This window comes from Apteryx rowi, unplaced genomic scaffold (assembly GCF_003343035.1).
Source record: "Apteryx rowi isolate R43461 unplaced genomic scaffold, aptRow1 scaffold_471, whole genome shotgun sequence".
Classification (NCBI taxonomy): domain Eukaryota; kingdom Metazoa; phylum Chordata; class Aves; order Apterygiformes; family Apterygidae; genus Apteryx; species Apteryx rowi.
Window position 1 is genome coordinate 385399 of NW_020450729.1, and position 20242 is coordinate 405640.

Sequence of the window (20242 nt, forward strand, 5' to 3'; positions counted from 1 at the left end):
GGAATGATCCCTGAAGCATTACAGCTGCCCAGGACTTGTTCAGGGGCAGCAGTAGTTGAAACAGACCCAGTTTGTGCTATATTTAACAGTTTGCTATACTAGCTTACTAGCACAGAGAGTTGTGTTTCAGTGCCCGGGAGCATTCCCAGGCATGCTTGGATYTGCTAAGCAAGACATTTTGATAACTGAATGCATTAAATAAAAAATCTGGGATTTCCAAATGCTTCCACTGACCAGCCATGCATTATCTTGTTGAGGGGTATGTTACAGTAGTATTGAAATGCAGCCAGTCAGAGAGATCAGGGTTTACCACTTTTCGGGGGGAGAATACATACCTAAATAGTCTCGAAAGGGTTGAAATTCAATGCTTTCATAAAGTTTTGACTTTAATCCATTAGGCAACCAAGTCCAAGAAACCCATCATGCTGCCTGTCACGTTTATGGATGGGACAACAAAAACCCTGCTGACAGACTCTGCAACAACTGCTAAAGAGCTCTGTAATTCTCTGGCTGACAAAATCAGCCTGAAGGACCGATTTGGGTTTTCGCTTTACATCGCACTGTTTGACAAGGTATGTCTTGAATTACACTCCTAACTATCCCTATGAAAAAGGGGGGAAATTCTTCTTGCTGCCACATATTTTCCAGAGGGCAGAATGACCCTGCGCTCTGAGCAAACAGCAGCCTCATGGTCAGGAAGAAACATTTCTACAGTGCAGATGCTGGTATGATTTTCACAGTGAGGGTAGCTGAACACTGGAACAGGGACTCAGAGAGACTGTGAGATCTCCATCCTTGGAGATATTCAGGACTCAACAAGACAAGGCACTGAGCAACCTGATCTGAGATGGACCTGCTCTGAGCAGGGGGCTGGACCAGAAACCTCCACAGGTCCCTTCCAACCTACTTTATTCCATGATTCTATGCTCTTAACCCAGGAAAATTAATTAATTGAGTTGAATTTCCAGTAAAAACAAAGCAGTGTGGATTTTTATGCAAGGGAGCAACTACATTTAATGTGCATAGAAAAGCTGGTGGTTGAAATTAAGCTGGTAAAATGAGCTAAAACCCAAGTTATCATACTTTCATTGGAATTTATCCCAAGTTATTTAAAGTAAAAACATGTGTTTCTTCAGAAATTTCATAAAAATAAAGGTGAATGCAAATGAGAAGGGAAAACAGACCTAGGGTAAAACTTCATCAGATGAGACAATATTTGCAACTCAATGAAGCAGAATTATTCCCATAACTGCTGTGTAAGAGGATGGAGTATGTTCTCCCCTCCATAAGTGGCCACCTCTGCCTGTGGATGGAGAAGGAAGTGGTTTATACCCTTGTCTTCTTTGTTTCTTTTGAGGAGTATATGGCCATTCATCCCGGGAAGTTCACTCAGAGAAGGCATAGTGCTTAAGGGCCTTGTGCCAGGCCACAGGAAGAAGATAGAGATGATAAACGAGGGCAGGCTTTTTGTTCTGGGTTTGTTTGATGCTTAGCAYGGTTGAATCCAAGCCCATGACTTTTAAACAGGGTGTTTCAAAGCACCATATGAATAAACAATAATTTATAATTGGACCTTTGTCTTTGATAATTCACATTAGTCTTTTCCTTTCACTCTGGTCTGGGAAATTGGGGCTCAAAACAGAATGGCTCTAGGTGCTCTGGAGTGGCATTTCTCTCACTCAACGACGTTGGCTAGTCGGTGGGAAATAGATGCTTTGATTTGTTTTGGTTATAAAGGAAGCCTAGATGAGTGTCTCAGATGTAGATAGCTCTATCTAGGGATGTCAAGATTTTGTCAGATGAATCCCCCCTTTTCTATCTGCCCTGACTAGGTGTCTTCACTGGGGAGTGGCAATGACCATGTGATGGATGCTGTGTCTCAGTGCGAGCAGTACGCCAAAGAGCAGGGAGCCCAGGAGCGCAACGCACCTTGGCGGCTCTTCTTCAGGAAGGAGATCTTCACTCCTTGGCACAACCCAAATGAGGACAATGTGGCCACAAATCTCATTTACCAACAGATCGTCCGAGGTGTGAAGTTTGGGGAGTATCGGTGTGACAAGGTAAGTGTCTGCAACAGCTACAGCCCTTCCCTGGGCAGCACTGAAATGCTGCAGTGGGAACGTGCCATTCTCCTCGCTGAGATAGGCCTTACAACAAAAGATGTTCTTGCCTAGTTAAGAGCCAAAGCTCAGCCTCTAAGAAATTTGCAGTCACCTCCTACTGAAGACGAATGAGCCAACATTTCCCCACTCCCAGCCAAATGCTCTACTGGTCCGGTCCAATGTATAACTCCTGCATGGTGAAATAGGTTTCACCAAAGGAGATAAGAGAGCTTCCTCAATGAACACCCACTACCTTGGGGATTATGTTATTCCCCTGGGAACTGGGAACTATGGGGTCTGATCCTCTTGGCTGGGGAGAAATCAGAGATTCCCATGTGCTGCATGAACACTCTCCCCTGTTGGCTTTCGAATGGGAGAGTCATTGATCACCTCATCTGTCAGCCTCAGGTTGGGGTCCACAGGCATACTGTAATCAGATCACCAGATCAGGAGCACGCAGAATCCTGTTTTGAGAATCCTGCTAGGGTTTAGACATGAACAATGCTTTTCAGGATAACGGGATTTACACCATGCAATGCAATCCCAGTAGTACAGCCATATGATGAGGGTACATTTGCAGTAGAAATTTAAGCCCCTAGAGTCTTTAAGAACTTGCAGAATTATGCCACTCTCACTGAAATGAACATCTCAAGAGACATCCAAACCTCTGTCAGTGTCCACCATATTTTGTCTTGCTTGTGTTTGAAATCATCCAGGAGTGGAATCCAAGATATCCCTTTTCCCCAACACTTAGTTGTTCTCCTGTGATCCAGTAGAGACCAGGTACCCTGGGAACTAAAACATCTTTTTCTATCTCTATTGCATTAACTTCAGTTCTTTTATCCTATCTATCTGAAGTCCTGCCTCTTCTTATTTCTCCCCCTCTCTTGCTCCTGGTCTCCCTACACTATTATCATCTCAGTAGCTCTGTTATTTCACCCCAAAGTGCTTGGTATATTGCTGGACTAAAGGACATTTTACAAAATGAAGCTCTGCAGCATGCACAGGTGTTTCAATTGCTGGACTTCTCAAGTATTAGAAATGATGGATACACAGAGTTTCCAAACACTAAGCTCTGTTTACCATAGCAAAATTACCCATTGCCAACTGCAGGCATTAGAAGCAGATTGAATTTCAAGGAAAGACAGAGATAAACGTGTTCACGCACTATACAGGCTTGCATGGGGCTGCATATGGCCTAGTCTTAGCTTACAGTGTTCATGTGCAAACAGCACTGCCAACAGACGACAGCAACAGATTGCTCTGCTAATGTGGACAAACGTGGTGTCATGGCCCATATAAGGTCTTATCTGCATTCAGGATGTGCTGTTGTTTAACTGCGTTAGTCTAAAGGATGTAAGAGCCCGGGGGAAGTATTAAGGCCTTTTAATGAATGTTTGCAGCAGAGGAAGAGTTTATAATCTTTCCTACTATCCACTGAAGAGCTGTTCATAGCAACTATCACTTTTGACAGCACAGGATCAATTTTCTGAGCTTTAGACTTGCCTAAAACACTGGTGAATTTCTACTGAAAGGAAGAGTCCCCACCCCAATCTGAAGCAGCAATACATCCTGCCTTCACAAAGGAGTCCCTGAGCCGTGGGGCACAGAGGTTGGGGCTGAGTGGTTTGGTGACTGCATTGTGTTGGCTTGTTTGGCTCCCACAGGAAGAAGATCTGGCAGAACTGGCTTCCCAGCAGTACTATGTGGACTATGGGTCAGAGATGGTGCTGGAAAGGCTGCTAAATCTAATTCCATCCTACATCCCAGACAGGGAGATCACAGCTTCAAAAACCGTGGAGAAATGGGCTCAGCTCATTATAGCCGCACATAAAAAGGTGGGGACATAGATCATTTGGAAAGGGCGAAGGCATGCTTTAGTAGCTTCATGTGCCTTTTAAACATATGTCAGCCTCCAAAGCTCAGCTCTTGGCCTTGCCTGAAGCTAAATCAAAGGGAAAGGGCAGATTCTGCACTGGCCATGTTCAGCATTACCACTGGTTTTGAGGAGAAATCTGACAGATGAAGACAACCTGCAGAGATTCATTGTGAGAAGCAAAACTCCATCTCTGGGATTTTCTTCCTGGTACACAGGACTGTGGTGTTATTGGTTGTATTACAGTGGTGGCTCATGTCCCCGTTTAATGGCAGGTCCCTATGGTGCCAGGTGCTGTGTAAAACCTCCCTGACTTCCCTAAGACTATTTGTGACACTGTCCCATAGCATAATCAGACCCCCAACTCCCATAACTTGTTACTACCATGAGGGTGGGTCATCCAGCATGAACACTGGCATTCATTTAAAGGCAGGATCCATTTCCAGGTTAAGACATCTAAATGTAGATGTCTCCATGTGTGCTAGGTATCTCGCCTCCGATTACAGTCAATGGAGATTCAAGGGCTCGATTCAGAGGTTCAATTCAGTTGCTTAAATATAGATGTTTGGGGTATCCCCGCTCCAGAAACACTTGGATCGTGCAGGTCCTCTGTCAGACCTGTCAACTACATGCAGAAGTCTCAGGTATCCAAAGCTGTCCTAAATGAAGTTAGATACCTGTGCTTGAGGGCTAGATAGGACTATCAAGCTGAGAAGTAGACACCTACACTAGGGAAATCTAAAGTTAGTTGAGATGAATCCCACCCAAGCTGGTCATTCCACATGCTTGCCCAGCCTTCTCAGAGTAGAATTACTCCCTTCTGGGAGCCAGAATTTTTCTGGGACTTTGTCCAGCCTATCACTTGTTCCTGTAGAACTTCTTGGCCCTTTGCCTTATTCTGAGACCTAAATTAATATTGGTCCCAACATCTTCAGATGAAATGAATTAACTACATTTCAATGAATTGTTTTTCATTTGCTATCTTCCTGGCTATAACTAGGTTTTTGCTTCACGATGGTTTGGTTTGCCTTGTCTGTAGGGAATTTATACTCAGAAGAGGACAGACCCCAAAAAAGTCAAGGAAGAGGTGGTGGATTTTGCACGTTTCAAGTGGCCTTTACTGTTTTCTCGATTTTACGAAGCCTTCAAATTCTCAGGTGAGTCAGTGGAACGCATCCCTGGGGCATAGGCAGCAACAAAGGAAGGAGTGTTAGAGACTCCTCACATGTGAAGATTTCATGGACCTTATAGGTGGCCTTTTTCAGAAGCCTTATTCCTTTCATGCATCCTGGTTAGGAATGGCTCAAGCTATGAATCTGCCACTAGTTTTTCTTATTAAAGATAACACTTATTTTTTTGGCCATTGCATGCTCATTCAATACACACACATTTTCAGTGTCTTAGGACCCTTCGTGTACTGACTGTATGTCTTGTCTTCAACCCAGGGCCAAGCCTGCCTAAAAACGATGTGATTGTAGCTGTCAACTGGACGGGGGTGTACTTTGTGGATGAACAGGAGCAGGTTCTCTTAGAGCTCTCTTTCCCAGAGATCACAGCTGTGTCAAGCAGTAGGTAAGGAGGAACAGGCTTAGCTGGTGATCTCACCTTAAACGAGTCATTTTCCAGGCTTTGCCTCTCTGCCTGTTGACGCTGTTATCTTTCCTCTTTGTATCTCCTGTGAAAATGCATCCTAGAGGGGGAAAGCTGCAAGGGCAGAGTTTCACCTTGGCCACCATTAAAGGTGACGAATACACTTTCACCTCCAACAATGCAGAGGACATCCGGGACCTCGTGGTGACCTTCCTTGAAGGACTAAGGAAAAGATCCAAGTATGTGGTCACTCTCCAAGACAATCCAAACCCTGGTAAGTAAATGGTCCAGCCCAGTGGCAAACAGGTAGACTGAATAATTACTCCAAAGGTATTCGGGGGGAAAAAAAAGAAAAAAAACCCTAATGATTGTCTTTGCTGCAGTGGGAGAAGAATCTGGTTTCCTCAGCTTCCTCAAAGGAGACCTCATAGTTCTGGACCAGGATACAGGAGAACACGTGATGAACTCAGGCTGGGCTAATGGGTTCAACGAACGGACCAAGCAGAGAGGGGATTTCCCAACAGATTCTGTTTACGTCTTGCCTACAGTCACCATGCCTCCCCTGGAGATTGTGGTAAGCTGTCTTATGGGATGACACAACTCAGTATGATACAAAGTCTGAGGAAGTCAAAAGCCCTCCCAAAGAGCTTGGATTAATCTTATTCACTCACCACCAGTCTTTTCATTTTGCATCTGCTTCCTCTCTCTGGATACATCAGGATCTGTTTATCTCAAATATATCTGGTAACAGAGACCTATTTGTCCCACAGGCACTGGTCACGATGACCCCCGACCAACGACAAGATGTAATCAGAACCTCCCAGCTGGCAATTTCAGACAGTGAAGAGAGGGTGAAACCATATACCTTGGAAGAATTTTCCTATGATTATTTTAGGTGATTTTTTTAACCACCTTCAAAAAGTTTAGGAGGTAGCGGCCCATCTCCTGATAGTTTGGAATCAGGGACATAATTTTGTGGTTACTGTAAAAGACTTTAAATATCGCATTGCATGACTTCGTACATCTGCATCTTCCAGGTTGCTACGTTGCATTTTAGCTCTAAGTTTTCCATAGACAAGATTTTATGAAGGATTTCTTCAGAGTAGGTGTAGTGGTGTGAAATTTGGTGGTGTGAAATTGACGGTCCGATATTCCTCTCCTATGATCCCATCCACAGCATCAGACTGTATACGCAGCAGGTGAATTAGGTGAGGAAGTTCTTAACTCAGCTCTGAAGATTTGAGTGTACACCACTGCTGAACACAGCTTACCAAAATTCCCACTCCCGTTCAGATGGGCTGCTAGTCTGATGAGGCGGACCAAATCCTGTGGGATGTCTTCTCCCCACTAGGATTGTTCTCCTGGACAATACTCTTTCACTGTTGCTGCCCATGTCTCTGACCATCCATCTCCATCATCCTTCCTCTTGTGTTTGGAAGCTTTTGGGGGGAAGAGAAAGTTGTTTTGGTGTCAGTACTTAGGTAGCGCCCATAAAAGACATATCTGAGCCCTAGGAAAATACAGATGGATATCTTTGGGCAGAATCAGATCTGGATATCTGCTAAACTGTGAATTGCTGTTTAGTGCAACAGTTCATTAGCCAGGTGCTGTGAGCAGCCCTCGCAGGTGAGGCTCTGGCCCCATCCATTGCCTTTTATCCCTGTAACCACCTTTCCTTTCGTTTTGCCTTTGTCACCAGGCCACCTCCCAAGCACACCCTGAGCCGAGTCATGATTACCAAGAGCCGTGGGAAGGACAAGCTGTGGTGTTACACCCGCGAGCCCATCAAACAGCCGTTGCTGAAGAAGATCCTGGGCAGCGAGGAGCTGTCCCAAGAAGCCTGCATGGCCTTCATTGATATCCTTCCACTGCCTGGGGGAGCTCTGGGGCAGCAGGTCTGGCAGATGAAAGGCTGAGGCTGTTTAGGGGCCTGAGCAAAGCCCATGCAAAAGCTTGTGTTCCCTCTAACAGGTTTTGATCGATCCACAGAGACTTGTTGATGGGCCCGATCCTGAACTCTAGACTCAAGAATCCCTGGGTTTCAAGGGGTTCTGTACAGCTTGATAAACAAGGGCCAGGGAGCAAGTTATTGAGTCCTGCTGGTCAACACTACTTAATGGTTAACTGACCAGCTCTGTTTTGGCTTGCTTCAACTGGCTCTCTCCAAGATGCATCTGCCATAAAGGGGTGCAGCCCTCTTCATTGCATTCTGTATGGCCTTGGGGACAGGGTTTGATGCCTGAATTTCCCCTATATGGCAGAATAAATGCAGCATGGGAGAGACAAGCTGAGTGCAAACATAGATCCAACTTGTAGAAGTAGCCTTTATTTTTTGGTGGGGCTTGACTCTAGGATCCAAATTTTACAGTTTTAATAGTTCTGCTATTATAAACCTATTATTGATGCTACCACTATTGCTACTACTACTGATTTCGTCCTAATAGCAAATAATAATAGGAGGAGAAATTAAAAGGACTGGCAAAAAAATAAGAGGACATTTGCAATTTTTTCCTGCCTCTTTCCCTGTGTTACAATATTTTTATTCAGAAAACTGTGGCCTCTTATGTAGAATAGTTACAATACAGCATGATGGTGAAGGTCCTCGTTTGGTTTGGTTTACGTTACTGCAGCTCCACTGGTGTCCTCAGGCCTCTGTCTAATGACACCAGGTGTAAATCCGGCCCTTTGCAGTGGCAGTTCCATGTGTGATTGGATAATTTAGTAATGACAGAGCTTTCCTAGGCCTATATATCCCAACCCCAAAGTAATTCTTTCCAACCTGAGAAGGTTAGATGGTGCGTGATAAAGGGAGAGAGCTCACTGGAAGTCTCCTGAAGGAATTTAAAGCCTTTACCATATACTGTGCCCCCTCCACCAAAATACAGCCACTTCTGTAGTCATGTGTAGGAACTCTTTAATCACATCGTCAACAGAATGGCTTCCCCAAACCTCCCAGTTAGCCAATCCTTGACTCCTGCCTCCCACCTGTGCTGAAGTATATGGGTGACTACCCATCCAAAAGGACTCGCTCAGTCAATGAGCTGACAGACCAAATATTTGAAGGTGCCTTGAAAGCTGAGCCCCTGAAGGATGAAATCTACTGCCAGACCCTCAAGCAGCTCACAGACAACCACATCAAGTAAGAGTCAGCAGCCTTTGTTGAGTAAAGCAGTCCTGGACATGGAGTGCTGAGAAGCAGGGAAACACTGGCATCTTCCATATAGTTTCCTCAGCACATTGCTGCTGGGACAGTATTTATAATCTCATCCTGGTGGAGCCATCTTTCTTGTGTTGTCCTGTTGTAACAGATTGTCATTTTAACTCACTGGGCATGATTAGGTTTTAAAGTCCCAACCAATTCTCCATAGATCAGATGAGCCTTGTGTCCAGGATGGTCTCAGGACTATCCTCCATCCCTGTGCTGGCAAATCTCTAATCTAACCAGTCGACCTCTGTCCGGATCTGACACTCCCACCTGGGTGGGTGTCATGAGGCCCATTTAAATTCAGCATCGGCTGGCTGCGTTGCAACTCCTCCAGCCCCTTGGGTCCAGAGTCTGAGCGTCCCATTTTCCACCTCCTCTACAGCCCACCATTTGTATCTCCTGCCAGTCAGCGTCTCCTTTCTCAGCACTAATGTCACACCAAGGCACAGAGCTATGTCCATGCAGTGAATGATTATTTTTCCTCCTGGGGTCTCTTCTCATTTAGGTACAGTGAAGAGAAAGGCTGGGAGCTATTGTGGTTGTGTACAGGCCTTTTCCCTCCAAGTAACATTCTCCTGCCCCATGTCCAGAGGTTTCTGCAGTCCCGGAAGCATCACCCCTTGGCAGCAGACTGTATCCAGAGACTCCAGAAAGCACTGAGGTACGGCACCAAAAGTCCTGCTTGGTCCTGCCCGTGTCACAGCTTGCACACATGTATGAGAGAATATGAATAGGAGATATTTCAGTAGTTGGGGGTGGAGGAACACTGAAGGTTGCGACATCCTTCTGCATTCAACCAAGCTGAACTAAAGGGATGTGAGGTGGAGGACACTGACTGATGCTGTGGCATTTGTCACCTCCTCTTTTGCAGGAATGGATCCAGGAAGTACCCACCCCATCTTGTAGAAGTGGAAGCAATTCAACACAAAACCACCCAAATTTTCCACAAAGTTTACTTCCCTGATGACACCGATGAGGTAAAAGGGGGAGAAGGAAGTTTTTAATTCCTGTCAAGATCAGTCAGTTTTTTCACTAAAATCACAAGACAGACCAATGTTGGTTCTGATTCAGAAAAAAAGTCAGCCTTCCCAGAAGGCTCTGGACCAGAGTAGTGTCAGGACAGCCCATCCTTTTCTGCCTGGACCAGCTGAGAACTAAGGACAAGAGTTTGATTCACTGCAACTCACTTTTTCAAGGTGTGGGTGCTGTGTCAGCGTTCACTGGAAGATTTATAGTGTGATGCCAGCAGGAGGGAAACTGGGTGGGTTCAGCTCCATGCACTCCCTCGCAGGGTCTCTAACCTTGCCCATCAGTCGTTTTCAGCCTAGACTGATGGGCATAGTCTGCCCACCCATGCCCAGCTGGGTACCAGACCAGGGCTCCCCAGGAGCTGGGCAGGGACTCAGCTCTGGCAGCACCGGTGAGTAGGTAGCTGGAATCACTCCTCATTCTCCTGACCTGAGATGACACAGAAATCCTGATACCTGCACTCAGGAACCTCTCATTAAGCATCTTACACACCAACAAGGCAGCTGGTTGTATTGATGCTGGAGCAGGTATGCATGTCCTTGCAGATACCACTGTCTCATGCTGTTTAGCCTTACAGTGAGGCATTCATTTCTCTCTTCCCTCACGCCTAGGGGCACATCCAGGTTCTTGTATTTCAAAGTGGGTGTATGTGCAAAGCTGTGCACATCTATGGAGGAGAAAGGGTAATGCATCTTCTTTCCAGCACCTTCTCATGCCCTTGTTCATCTGTGGTGAAGAGATCTGCTGGGATTTCTCATCACTTTGAATATTTTTTTTCTATATGACCAGCAGTAAGCATAACACTGCTTTATACACATACATCTGTGTGAGAGCCAGTGGCAGGATGCAGTGGGGCTCTTCTGCACTCAGCTGGGTTTGCTGCAGTCCCTTTGGCACTGACAGTCACCCAGGTGGACTGGCAGAGAGTAGCATCACTCTGGTACGACATGCATCTGCATCTAAGCTTCTGCCCGCCCCATGCATGACTGTGTTAGCCTAAACCACCAGCACCCATGTTCCACTTCCCGTGAGAGACTGGCCTAGAGTTCAGTACTGTGGGTGTTCAGTGACACCTAAGCTCCTTAAACTGCTGTTAACAGGGTCATATCCAGAACCTCTAAGTGGCCAGAGCAAAACTGAGGTGATCTAAACACAGAGCAGAGCTCAGAATGCAAAATGGGGGCTGGAACCTGCATGCAAGTGCTATGGTCCTTCAGGTATCGCTTCCCCTATATAAGGTAGGAGTCATCTCCCCTCTCTTCAGCTGTCCAGAAATCAGGTATTTGGTCTAAGCCAGGCATCTGAGCTCCCTCATAGTCAGTGGAGAAATACTGGGACAAATCAGCCTGGATGGATCTCTCTCTCTGCTAGACAAATGGCTTTAACACCTAACTTTTAGATGAGGAAAACCTCTTGCGTTGCCTAGGGAGCCCTAGATAAGCCAGCACAGAATATAGCATCACAAAGCACAACTGTACAGAAGCAGCAATGTCACTGATTGCACTGGAGGTGGGTGGCTAAATCCCTTAGCACATCTGAGACTAGTGTTCCTCAAAGAGAGCGCAGAGCGGAAATTAATCTTGAAGTAGCAGAGGCGAGGCTCTTCCTTTCTTTGTAGGCATTTGAGGTGGAGTCCAGCACAAAAGCCAAGGATTTCTGCCAGAACATCTCCAACAGGCTGCTCCTAAAGTCCTCTGAGGGTTTCAGCCTCTTTGTCAAAATCTCTGACAAGGTGAGTGACCCACACAGGGGTGGGGGTGGCCCTGGGGCACTTGCTGCTGCATGGCATTTCTGGTGACCCATCCCCCAGAGGGTGCACACTGGAGGAGCCAGGGCTCTCTGCTCACTCATGGGTGAGGTGCATTTCTCTGCAAGCAGTGTGGCCTTTCTAAGTCAGATCCAACCTGCTACAGCTGGGGTCTGCAGTCCCACAGCCATGGCTTGTAGCAATCATCCAAAAGGTCTTAAAACAGGAGCATGGGTCATCCCAGTCAGTCAGAGGTAGACCTTGGTGCAGGCCACGCAAATCTGTTCAGGCAGGAGTGCCGGATGCATCTTGCTCTTACTGACTGTAGTCCCACAGCAGGTCAGTGATGACAAGAGGTTTCAAGAGTAGCCAGGCAAAGCTTTCCTAGTTTCAGAGGGGATGGCATTAGCACCTGACACTGGCACTGTAACAGCCCGTTGTGTCCATGCTGACCAAGAGATCCAACAAGCACCTCCCTGTGTGCAGGATCTCACACAGTAATTGCAGCCCATTGCATTCCTGGGGTGATCCTGGGTGATGCAAGAGGCAGATTTATTTCCGAAGGACTCACTGTATTGTGTATTAGTTGAATATTAAGGACATTCTCTGTAAGGTCCATAAGAGAGCACAGTGAAACTACCAGATGTAGCAGCCAAGTCAATTGGCCCCCATCAGGTAGCTGTCCCTGTGATGTTGCATTGATTCTGGGTGAAGGAGATAACAGCCATCAGGAAAAAAGGTAGAAAAGGCAGGTTGCTGCTGAGATGGGTTTATAAAGATGGGCTAAGTAAGAAAAACTTAGAGCTGCCTGGGGTAACTGGAAGAAAACAACAGTCATCATGAAGCAAAATGAATTGCCCTGGTGAAACAAGAAGCTGTGATAAGGAATAATGGATGAAATTAGAGACAGACAGTGGCTTTCTCACATTGATCGTTTTTAACACATCAGCCTAACGGGGACAAAGCAGTGAGCAACACCTACAAGAGATGGGGCAATGGCCAGCCCTGCCTGAGCCTCTCACTGCATGATCAGCCTTCATAACCATGTGCTGTGCCCCCAGGTCATCAGCGTGCCCGAGGGAGATTTCTTCTTCGACTTTGTCAGACACCTGACAGACTGGATAAAGAAAGCAAGGCCAGCAAAAGATGGTAACGGTGACTTTTTCTCCATTGTGGGTCACACACAGCCCTGCCTTGATCCCCCCTAGAGCCCTTCAGCCCTTTCAAACAAGGTCGGCAGCAAGGCCTGCCATGTTGGTCGCACCACATTGCTGTGGTTGTGTTGTCTGTGCCAGCCCTGGAGACATCACGTGGGAGATGATCTGCCCAGGAGCTCCAAGACCTCTGCTGCCAAATGAAGCTAGACACTCCTCCCACTTTAATAAAGCTTTGCAAGGGAAAGGTGTGCTTTTCTCTGCAAGGCCCAGGTGCACTAGAGGCTTGGAGCCCCTCTGGCAGCTTTGCCAGCTCCCCTGTCCCTGCAGGCTGTGACGAGCACAGGGCACCCCTCGCTTATGGGACACCGGTTGCCACATGGTGCTCCCAGCGTTGTTCACACGTGGCTGCTCACCGGTTCCTTTGCACAGGTATAGTGCCTTCCCTCACCTACCAAGTGTTCTTCATGAAGAAGCTGTGGACCAACACGACGCCTGGAAAGGACTCCATGGCAGATTCGATCTTCCACTATTACCAGGTACTCTATGGACCTGCAATATCAGTGGAGACTTGGGAGGAACTAGGAATGAGATGATAGAAAAACTTCCTCCACCTGCAGACCTGCCTTAAATAGGGCACTGCCAAGAGTACTATTGGCATGCGTGGCAAGGAACAACCATCAAGCTTTTTAGGGCAACCAGCTCAGCTGGGGTTTGGGCCAGATGTTCTTGGGCAAGTAACAAGAAGCAGGAGAGAGTGTATCCTGATGGCAGCCTCAGCAGAGAGGCTGAATTCAGAAGCATCCTGAAGGTTTTCAGCTTCTCCGTTCTTGGAGATGAGCTGTGACGCTCCCACAGGACTGCCAGCAGCCAGGCAAGAAGTTGCAGTGCTTCTGACCTTGTTTCTTCTGGGATGAAAGAGACACCTTCATGGCTCAAAACTTGCATACACACACACTCCCTGTTGAGGTCTTGTCTGGATAAAACCATTATCCCAATATGTCTGTACCTCTTAATGCTTTGCTAGTCGCTTACATTTTCAGAATAATGGGAGTATGTATGTAGTAATGAGAGAATATATTTAAAACCTTGCAAAACATGCAGAAAAGGCTGTTCGATTCCAAGGGGCCATCACTAGGGGTGGATTTTCTGGGAAAAGGGAAGGTAACCGAGACTGTAGGTTCACTCCCTCCTGATAGTTCGGCCTAGCATGGGGATCACCCTGTGCCATGTAACAGGAGACTGGTTTAGACCAGAGAGGACCTTTAAGCAGCTGAGCGGCTGCTTGTCCACCACACTCAGCACACCTGCTAGGAGGGCTGAGCCTCATAGCTAGGGGCTGGAGACCTCCATGAACTCCATTTAATGTCCACAGCCCCTCTCTCCCTCCATAAAGATTTTCCCTGAGATGCAGGGATGGGGGCAGTCATAGAGACCCTGTGGGTGGGAAGGTGTATGTTGCACATCAAGCTACAGAAGGAAAATAAACCACTTTAGTAAGCAGATGCGTGTGTTGGCACAGACTGGTGCTTCCCTTCAAGCAATCACTGTCTTCTTCTCTCTGGGGAGGTGGGGATGTCTCTGAGGATGAGGGTCTGTGGTTATCCGCCTCTATCTGTCAATGGCTCTCTTGTCCATGCAGGAGTTACCAAAGTACCTGCGTGGCTACCACAAGTGTACGCGGGAGGAGGTCCTGCAGCTGGCGGCTCTCATCTACCGGGTGAAGTTTGAGGATGACAAGTCCTATTTCCCCAGCATCCCGAAGCTCCTGAAGGAGCTGGTGCCTCAGGACCTCATCCGGCAGCTCTCTCCAGATGACTGGAAAAGGGTAAACGGCAGCTGTAGTTACATGCCAGGCCCGGCTGGGGGAAGCCCAGCATCTCAGATGACTCGTCTGACGCTCAGCTTCGAAGTGGGGCTGCCAGAATGAGTGACTAATGACTCTTGAGCCTTAGCAGCGCCACAGCCTCCCCAACAGCGTGGGAGGAGGAACCTGCACGTGCTGTTACATTGCTGTGGGTTACGTTTGCGCCACATCTTGCTGTGGCTGTTGCTGGAGCACTGGATGCAGCACCATGTGGAGACATGCTAGTTTGCAGACTGCAGAGCAGAGGGATTATTCTCCCCACTTTACATAGGGAGACCTGAGGCACAGGTACAGGCAGGTCTAGAGCTGCAAAAGAACATAGCTGTCTAACTGCCATGAAATAGTCTTGTAAGTCCTTTCTGTTTGCTGGATCTTGAGCTCTCCCGTGTACCTAACCAGCAAACTATTGGCTTCTATGGACTGAGAGTCCGTTAGTCACTTCTGCTGCTTAAATTGGAGTATTGAACCTTATAATCCTTATAGCTTGCTTGCACACCTCATCTAAGAGAGGGAACCCTGGTTCCAACCCTGCTCCAGTGACCAGTCAGCATTTCTGTGATGTATTCTTTGGATCAGAGGCTAGAACCTGCATTTCTCTTCCTTGACAACTTCTACTCCAGCCACCAACTCCTGACTGTGCCCAGTTAATATTTATTAATAATATATTAATATTAATTAATAATTATATTAATATTTTTAAATAAAATATATAAACTAAATTAAGAATAACATTGGTCACAAGAAACTTGCTGCCTGAAAACACTCTATAGCTTAGGAATTAGTGCAGCAGGGAGAACTGAACCTGAGTTTTCTGTATCCTGGGCAGTGCTAAGCACTGTGAAGGAGATCCCAGGGTTAGCAGCTACCCCCTCCTTTTGCAGTGTGGCTGGTGGCTAATGATGGAGGCTAAGTACTTAGTTAAGCATACATCTCCCTGGACCTTTTTATATCACCTTCTCTCATCCATATATCATTTTGGCTAGACTAGTCAGCTCCCTGCTTACCACCCAGCCATCCAGTGAGCCCAGACACCCACCCTGAGGCTGAATGTCCCCTAAGCCATGCTAAAGGTGACTGTCCCCAAGGCTCAGTGCCTTGATACCAGACACTCCTGTACAGGGCTGAGCAGAAGAAAACTGATTCCCAGGCACACAGAAAGCACTTGCAGAGCTTTACCCACCAAACTTACTTCTTCTCATTAATAAATGCTCATGTTGATGCCCCTCCAGCACTGGTGGGCAGGTAGACACCTGATGCGTTTCTGCAGGTTATTAGTGAACATCCAGGGAAAGGCATGGCAGTTTCTTGTTAAACAGCCAAGTTACTATGAAGCACTTACGGTTTCTGGTAGGATAAACCATCTTTTGGGGATGATGTTCTTTCCCTGCAAGCATCACCGGTCCTACATTGTACAAACCCTCCAGCTCAACTGTGTTCTCTGTTGCAGTCCATCGTGGCATACTACAATAAGCACGCGGGCAAAACAAGAGAAGAAGCCAAGCTTGCCTTCCTAAAGATTATCTTCAAGTGGCCTACGTTTGGATCAGCGTTCTTTGAAGTGAAGGTACCTGTCCTACTTGGGCTTTCCCTGGCAGCTTTGAGCCAAGGTCAGGAGCCCCATATCATGGAGGGGCTCCAGGCCTACAGGGTTTTCCTGGGGATCTAGGACAGTCTGGGAGTCACCATGGTGAAGCAGGGAAGGAGTGTGAGATCATTCCTCAGTAAAGGACCGATAGACCTGTTTACTGCCATCCTGCCTCTTTGCACAGACTGAGGCATTTTAGACCATCAACATATCTCAGTTATACTGGGTCTGTTCTTGCAGCACTTTCTGTTTTGCTGAGGCATGGGGAAAATTTGCTTTTCCAAGGGACAGTTCTGCATACACCAAGAGCCAAACCTACACCAGCCACCACATCAGACTCCCATCAAAGGCAGTGGGAGCCAGTAGTTATGAAATCTATTCAGGTGCCTTGGGCACCTCATTGCAATGTCTGCAAACATCTTGCTCAAATTGTTGATCAGTTCCTTGAATTTATGCTCCCTGTTTGCTGTCCATGTCCATCTTAGATGGCATATGGGATCTGAACATATTCTGTGATTTTTTTCACCAAAAGTGACTTGGGAGCTAAGAAGTCTGTGTCAGGACCAGGAATTGAGGCCCTGTCCCGTGGGCCCTAGCTCATCAAACAAACTGAAGACCCTGCTGTGCTGACACAGGGCTGGGAGAAGGGATTACCAGCGCTAACAAAACTGAATGCAAAGATCAGCAGAGCAAAGAGTAGCATACACTTGGCCTGGAGGTCCACAGCAGGAGGCACAAGGAGGAGCAGAACACCAAGCAGAGGGGTTGGAAGGGAGAGGAGATATCTAGGGTTTGCCAGCCCATCCCAGCTCTTCCTTGCCAATGGCAGGATGGCTTCTCATTTGGGAGACCATCGAGGGGAGCAAGGAACTTAACACTGCTAGTAACTAACAAACACTTTGATTATTGTGCATGTAGGAGATCTGGGATTAACTAGGCAGCCATGAATATTGCTGATATCTTAATAGGCTCTATGCTTGTCTTTAAAAGATAAACTGGATAGCAGTTAATGGGCCACTGAATGTTGGCAGGAGAAAACAGGGAGTGAGGAAGTAGGAAGGAGTCTGATTTTGCATGCCGCTTCCCATAATTGCTTCATCTCATTTCCCGCAGCAAACTACAGAGCCAAATTATCCAGAGATCCTTCTAATTGCCATCAACAAGCACGGAGTCAGCCTCATTGATCCCAAAACCAAGGTAAGCAGGACTGAGGTCTTCACTAGATGCTCCCCAGCCACCCCCACAACCTCTTGCAGAGGTCATCCCAAGGAGCGTGTTGTTCAGAGCTACAGGCAGTCTCATTAAGCCTAGCTACAAAGACTAGATAGCCAGAAAAGTTTCTAGAGGCAGAGGTTCATTATTTTACAGAGCCATCCCAGCTCTTTTTAACAGAAGGGTTGGGAGAACCAACTCTTAGGGCCCTGTAGCTGGAGAATACACGCAGTCCTCAATCCTTTCATAGACAGTAGGACTGGAGCTGGAGTAGATGAGTTTCTACTAGGTACTTCTGTCAGCCACATGGTCCTTCTAGTACAGCTACTCTCCACAAGTGCTGGAGGATCCAGAGTCTCACACCTCACTCTGCCAATCTCATGAGGCAGTGATAGAGTCCCAACTCAGCAGACAGCCTTAGTCTGCTTTGATGGAAAATGGACATGGACATGAGAGAGCCCCACAGCCCCTCATGGAAGTTCAAGCTCTCGTGTGTTGAGTGTCAGTCTTTTGTTCCCTCCAGGATATTCTCATCACTCACCCCTTCACAAAGATTTCCAACTGGAGCAGTGGCAACACGTACTTCCATATAACCATCGGCAACCTGGTGAGGGGAAGCAAGCTGCTCTGTGAGACGTCCCTGGTAAGGAGCAGTCAAGATTACTGGGCACAGGGCACATCATAGACTGGAGAGGATGGGCAGAGAACCGCAGAGCAGATTTTCTGCACTGTGCACATAAGAACAGCTCTCCCCAGTTAGACCAAGTCCCGACTTTGGCAGACCAAAATTAGATGTCTAGGGAAGACCATAATTATTACAATATATAATGACACTTCCTCATTATACTCTCCCTGCTTGCAGCAAACTGTGTCTCTTAGAGTAAGCCTGAAGGGTTTTTATCTTCTGGGTTTCAGCACTGTGCTGTTATTATCTCTAGAACATCTTTTCCTAGGGAGTGGATCAGACTTTGGGGCAAATCTGGAAGAAGTTCAAAGGAAGGCAGCCTACTTCTAGACAGGCTCATTTCAAAAGGAAATTAAAATTGCTATGAGGCAAAAGATCTGAGGATGGATTGGGGCAGGTCAGGCTATCCAATGTGCACGGCAGTTCAATAGTATCCCGAGAGGGGAGGATGTGTGGCCTCACCTCTCCTTCCCTCTCCTGTCTGCAGTGCTTTGCCACAGCAGAGTACTCGTTGCAGACTGCCCTGKGGCTGCCCCCAGTGCAGTAGCACTGGACTAGCCTGGTACATACACATCATGACTCTGCTCAGTGGATGAGGCTCCAAATGGGTCCATCATCCAACTCAGGAGTGAGTCTGAAGTGCTTGGGGTGTTACCATCCCAAGAGAATGGGGCACTGCTCCCTGTTCTGGAGTGGAAAGCACGTTAAAGTAGACACAGGCTCAGGAGGGGTCTTGAGCCCTTTTACCAAGCTCCTCTGCCCAGCTTGTCCTTAGCATCAGTCAGAGCAATGAAATCCACCTTGGTCATCAGCCTGTGTCCTACAGCAGATGAAGCTCTGCTGAGTCCACTGCCAGCCAATGATGTCAGATTCCTCAACACCATGCATTCCATCCCACCCTCACCTCTCCTGCTTAGACTGCCTTAAGCCCAAAGCATGAAAAATAAGAATTCCTGCTGGCTTTAATATTATTAATTTGAGGCATTCAAGACGCTGCTGGCCATTTAAAAATCCAGTCCCCTTCCAAAGCTCCCTATGTCCTTGGCCTCAACAGCATCTTGGGACAGTGAGTTCCTCCATCTCATACTGCATTAAGAAATTGTATTTGGCCCTTGAGCCTGGTGGCAGGGTCATGTCACCCAAAGAGTACAGTGAAAAGGGTCAAAAAGATCTGAAAACTTGGAAGTCAACAACTGGCAGCCTGTGCACTCAGGAAGCATAAGCTAGAGACCATAAGTTGTGCTATAAAGGCAGGTAACGTCTTCTCCCTCCTTACCAGGGCTACAAGATGGATGATCTTTTGACCTCGTACATCAGCCAGATGCTAACAGCCATGAGCAAACAGAGGAGTGCAAAGGGTAGCAAGTGAACTGCAAGAAGCCACTGGCAGGTCGCCATGGGGCTAATTCACCAGCTGAGGCTTGTGGGATACCCATGCAGCTGGGGGAGAACCTTTTCCTCTCAGATGTGGAAGATGAGCCGAACACCATCCGGGAGTTCACTGGACTCTGACCTTGAGGGCTCAAGTACCACCTCCCCTTCCAGCGAAGATGACTATCTCTGACCTCTCATCTTCCTTCCCCACCTTGCACCTCGACTCTGTCTTAAACCACAAAGATTTCCAGGTAACACCACCGCTCTCAGATAGAGACTGAGCGGAGACTCTGGCAGGATGTTTGCCTGGAACCAAAGGCTGGCATTGCAAAGGCTCTGGGAGGAAGAGGAGTGTGTGTGCGTGTGTGTATGTGTGATGTGCGTGTGATTTTTTTTTTGTTTTGTTTTGTTTTGTTTTGTTTTTTTAAGTAAAGAGAGAGCTATCAGGGTGCTAGCAGCTTTTGGAGAGGTTATGGGCATTTCAGGTTTGAAGAGAAGTAACAAAGCTCCAAACTATGCTGGAAAGAAATCCAATGAACACTGCAGGTCTTGTGTTTGACATTACAGAAGAATACATTGTGTTCTTAAGAAGAACAGAAAGAAAAAGCTGACTGAGAGGAGTTCATTTAAACTAGGAATCAGGATAAAAAAAACACTGATCGAACAGACTAGAATACTAAAGTGCTGTCTGTGCAATGCTGGAAATATTTAAAGAACAAATTTTAAAAGTTTCTTTTCTTCCTCTATTTATTTTTTAAAATATTAAAAACAAAAAAACCCTGCATTTTGTGCCGTTATCTGGATGCTGACTCGGGG

At 47.0% G+C, this 20242-nt stretch overlaps 1 protein-coding gene across 1 annotated transcript in view; it reads left to right on the forward strand.

Annotated features, from left to right (window-relative positions):
* The window catches only part of MYO7A (myosin VIIA), a 70823-nt gene extending 51402 nt beyond the window's left edge, over positions 1–19421 (forward strand). The window contains exons 31-50 of the mRNA XM_026078159.1: positions 399–572; positions 1833–2060; positions 3770–3940; positions 5018–5135; positions 5424–5550; positions 5673–5842; positions 5952–6142; positions 6339–6463; positions 7268–7425; positions 8554–8707; positions 9279–9434; positions 9645–9750; positions 11421–11534; positions 12611–12698; positions 13136–13242; positions 14346–14531; positions 16018–16134; positions 17269–17352; positions 17891–18010; positions 19332–19421. Of these exons, the coding sequence (XP_025933944.1) occupies positions 399–572; positions 1833–2060; positions 3770–3940; positions 5018–5135; positions 5424–5550; positions 5673–5842; positions 5952–6142; positions 6339–6463; positions 7268–7425; positions 8554–8707; positions 9279–9434; positions 9645–9750; positions 11421–11534; positions 12611–12698; positions 13136–13242; positions 14346–14531; positions 16018–16134; positions 17269–17352; positions 17891–18010; positions 19332–19421 (2784 nt within the window). The remainder of the gene's footprint in view (positions 1–398; positions 573–1832; positions 2061–3769; positions 3941–5017; positions 5136–5423; positions 5551–5672; positions 5843–5951; positions 6143–6338; positions 6464–7267; positions 7426–8553; positions 8708–9278; positions 9435–9644; positions 9751–11420; positions 11535–12610; positions 12699–13135; positions 13243–14345; positions 14532–16017; positions 16135–17268; positions 17353–17890; positions 18011–19331) is intronic.
* Positions 19422–20242: the final 821 nt, after the last annotated feature.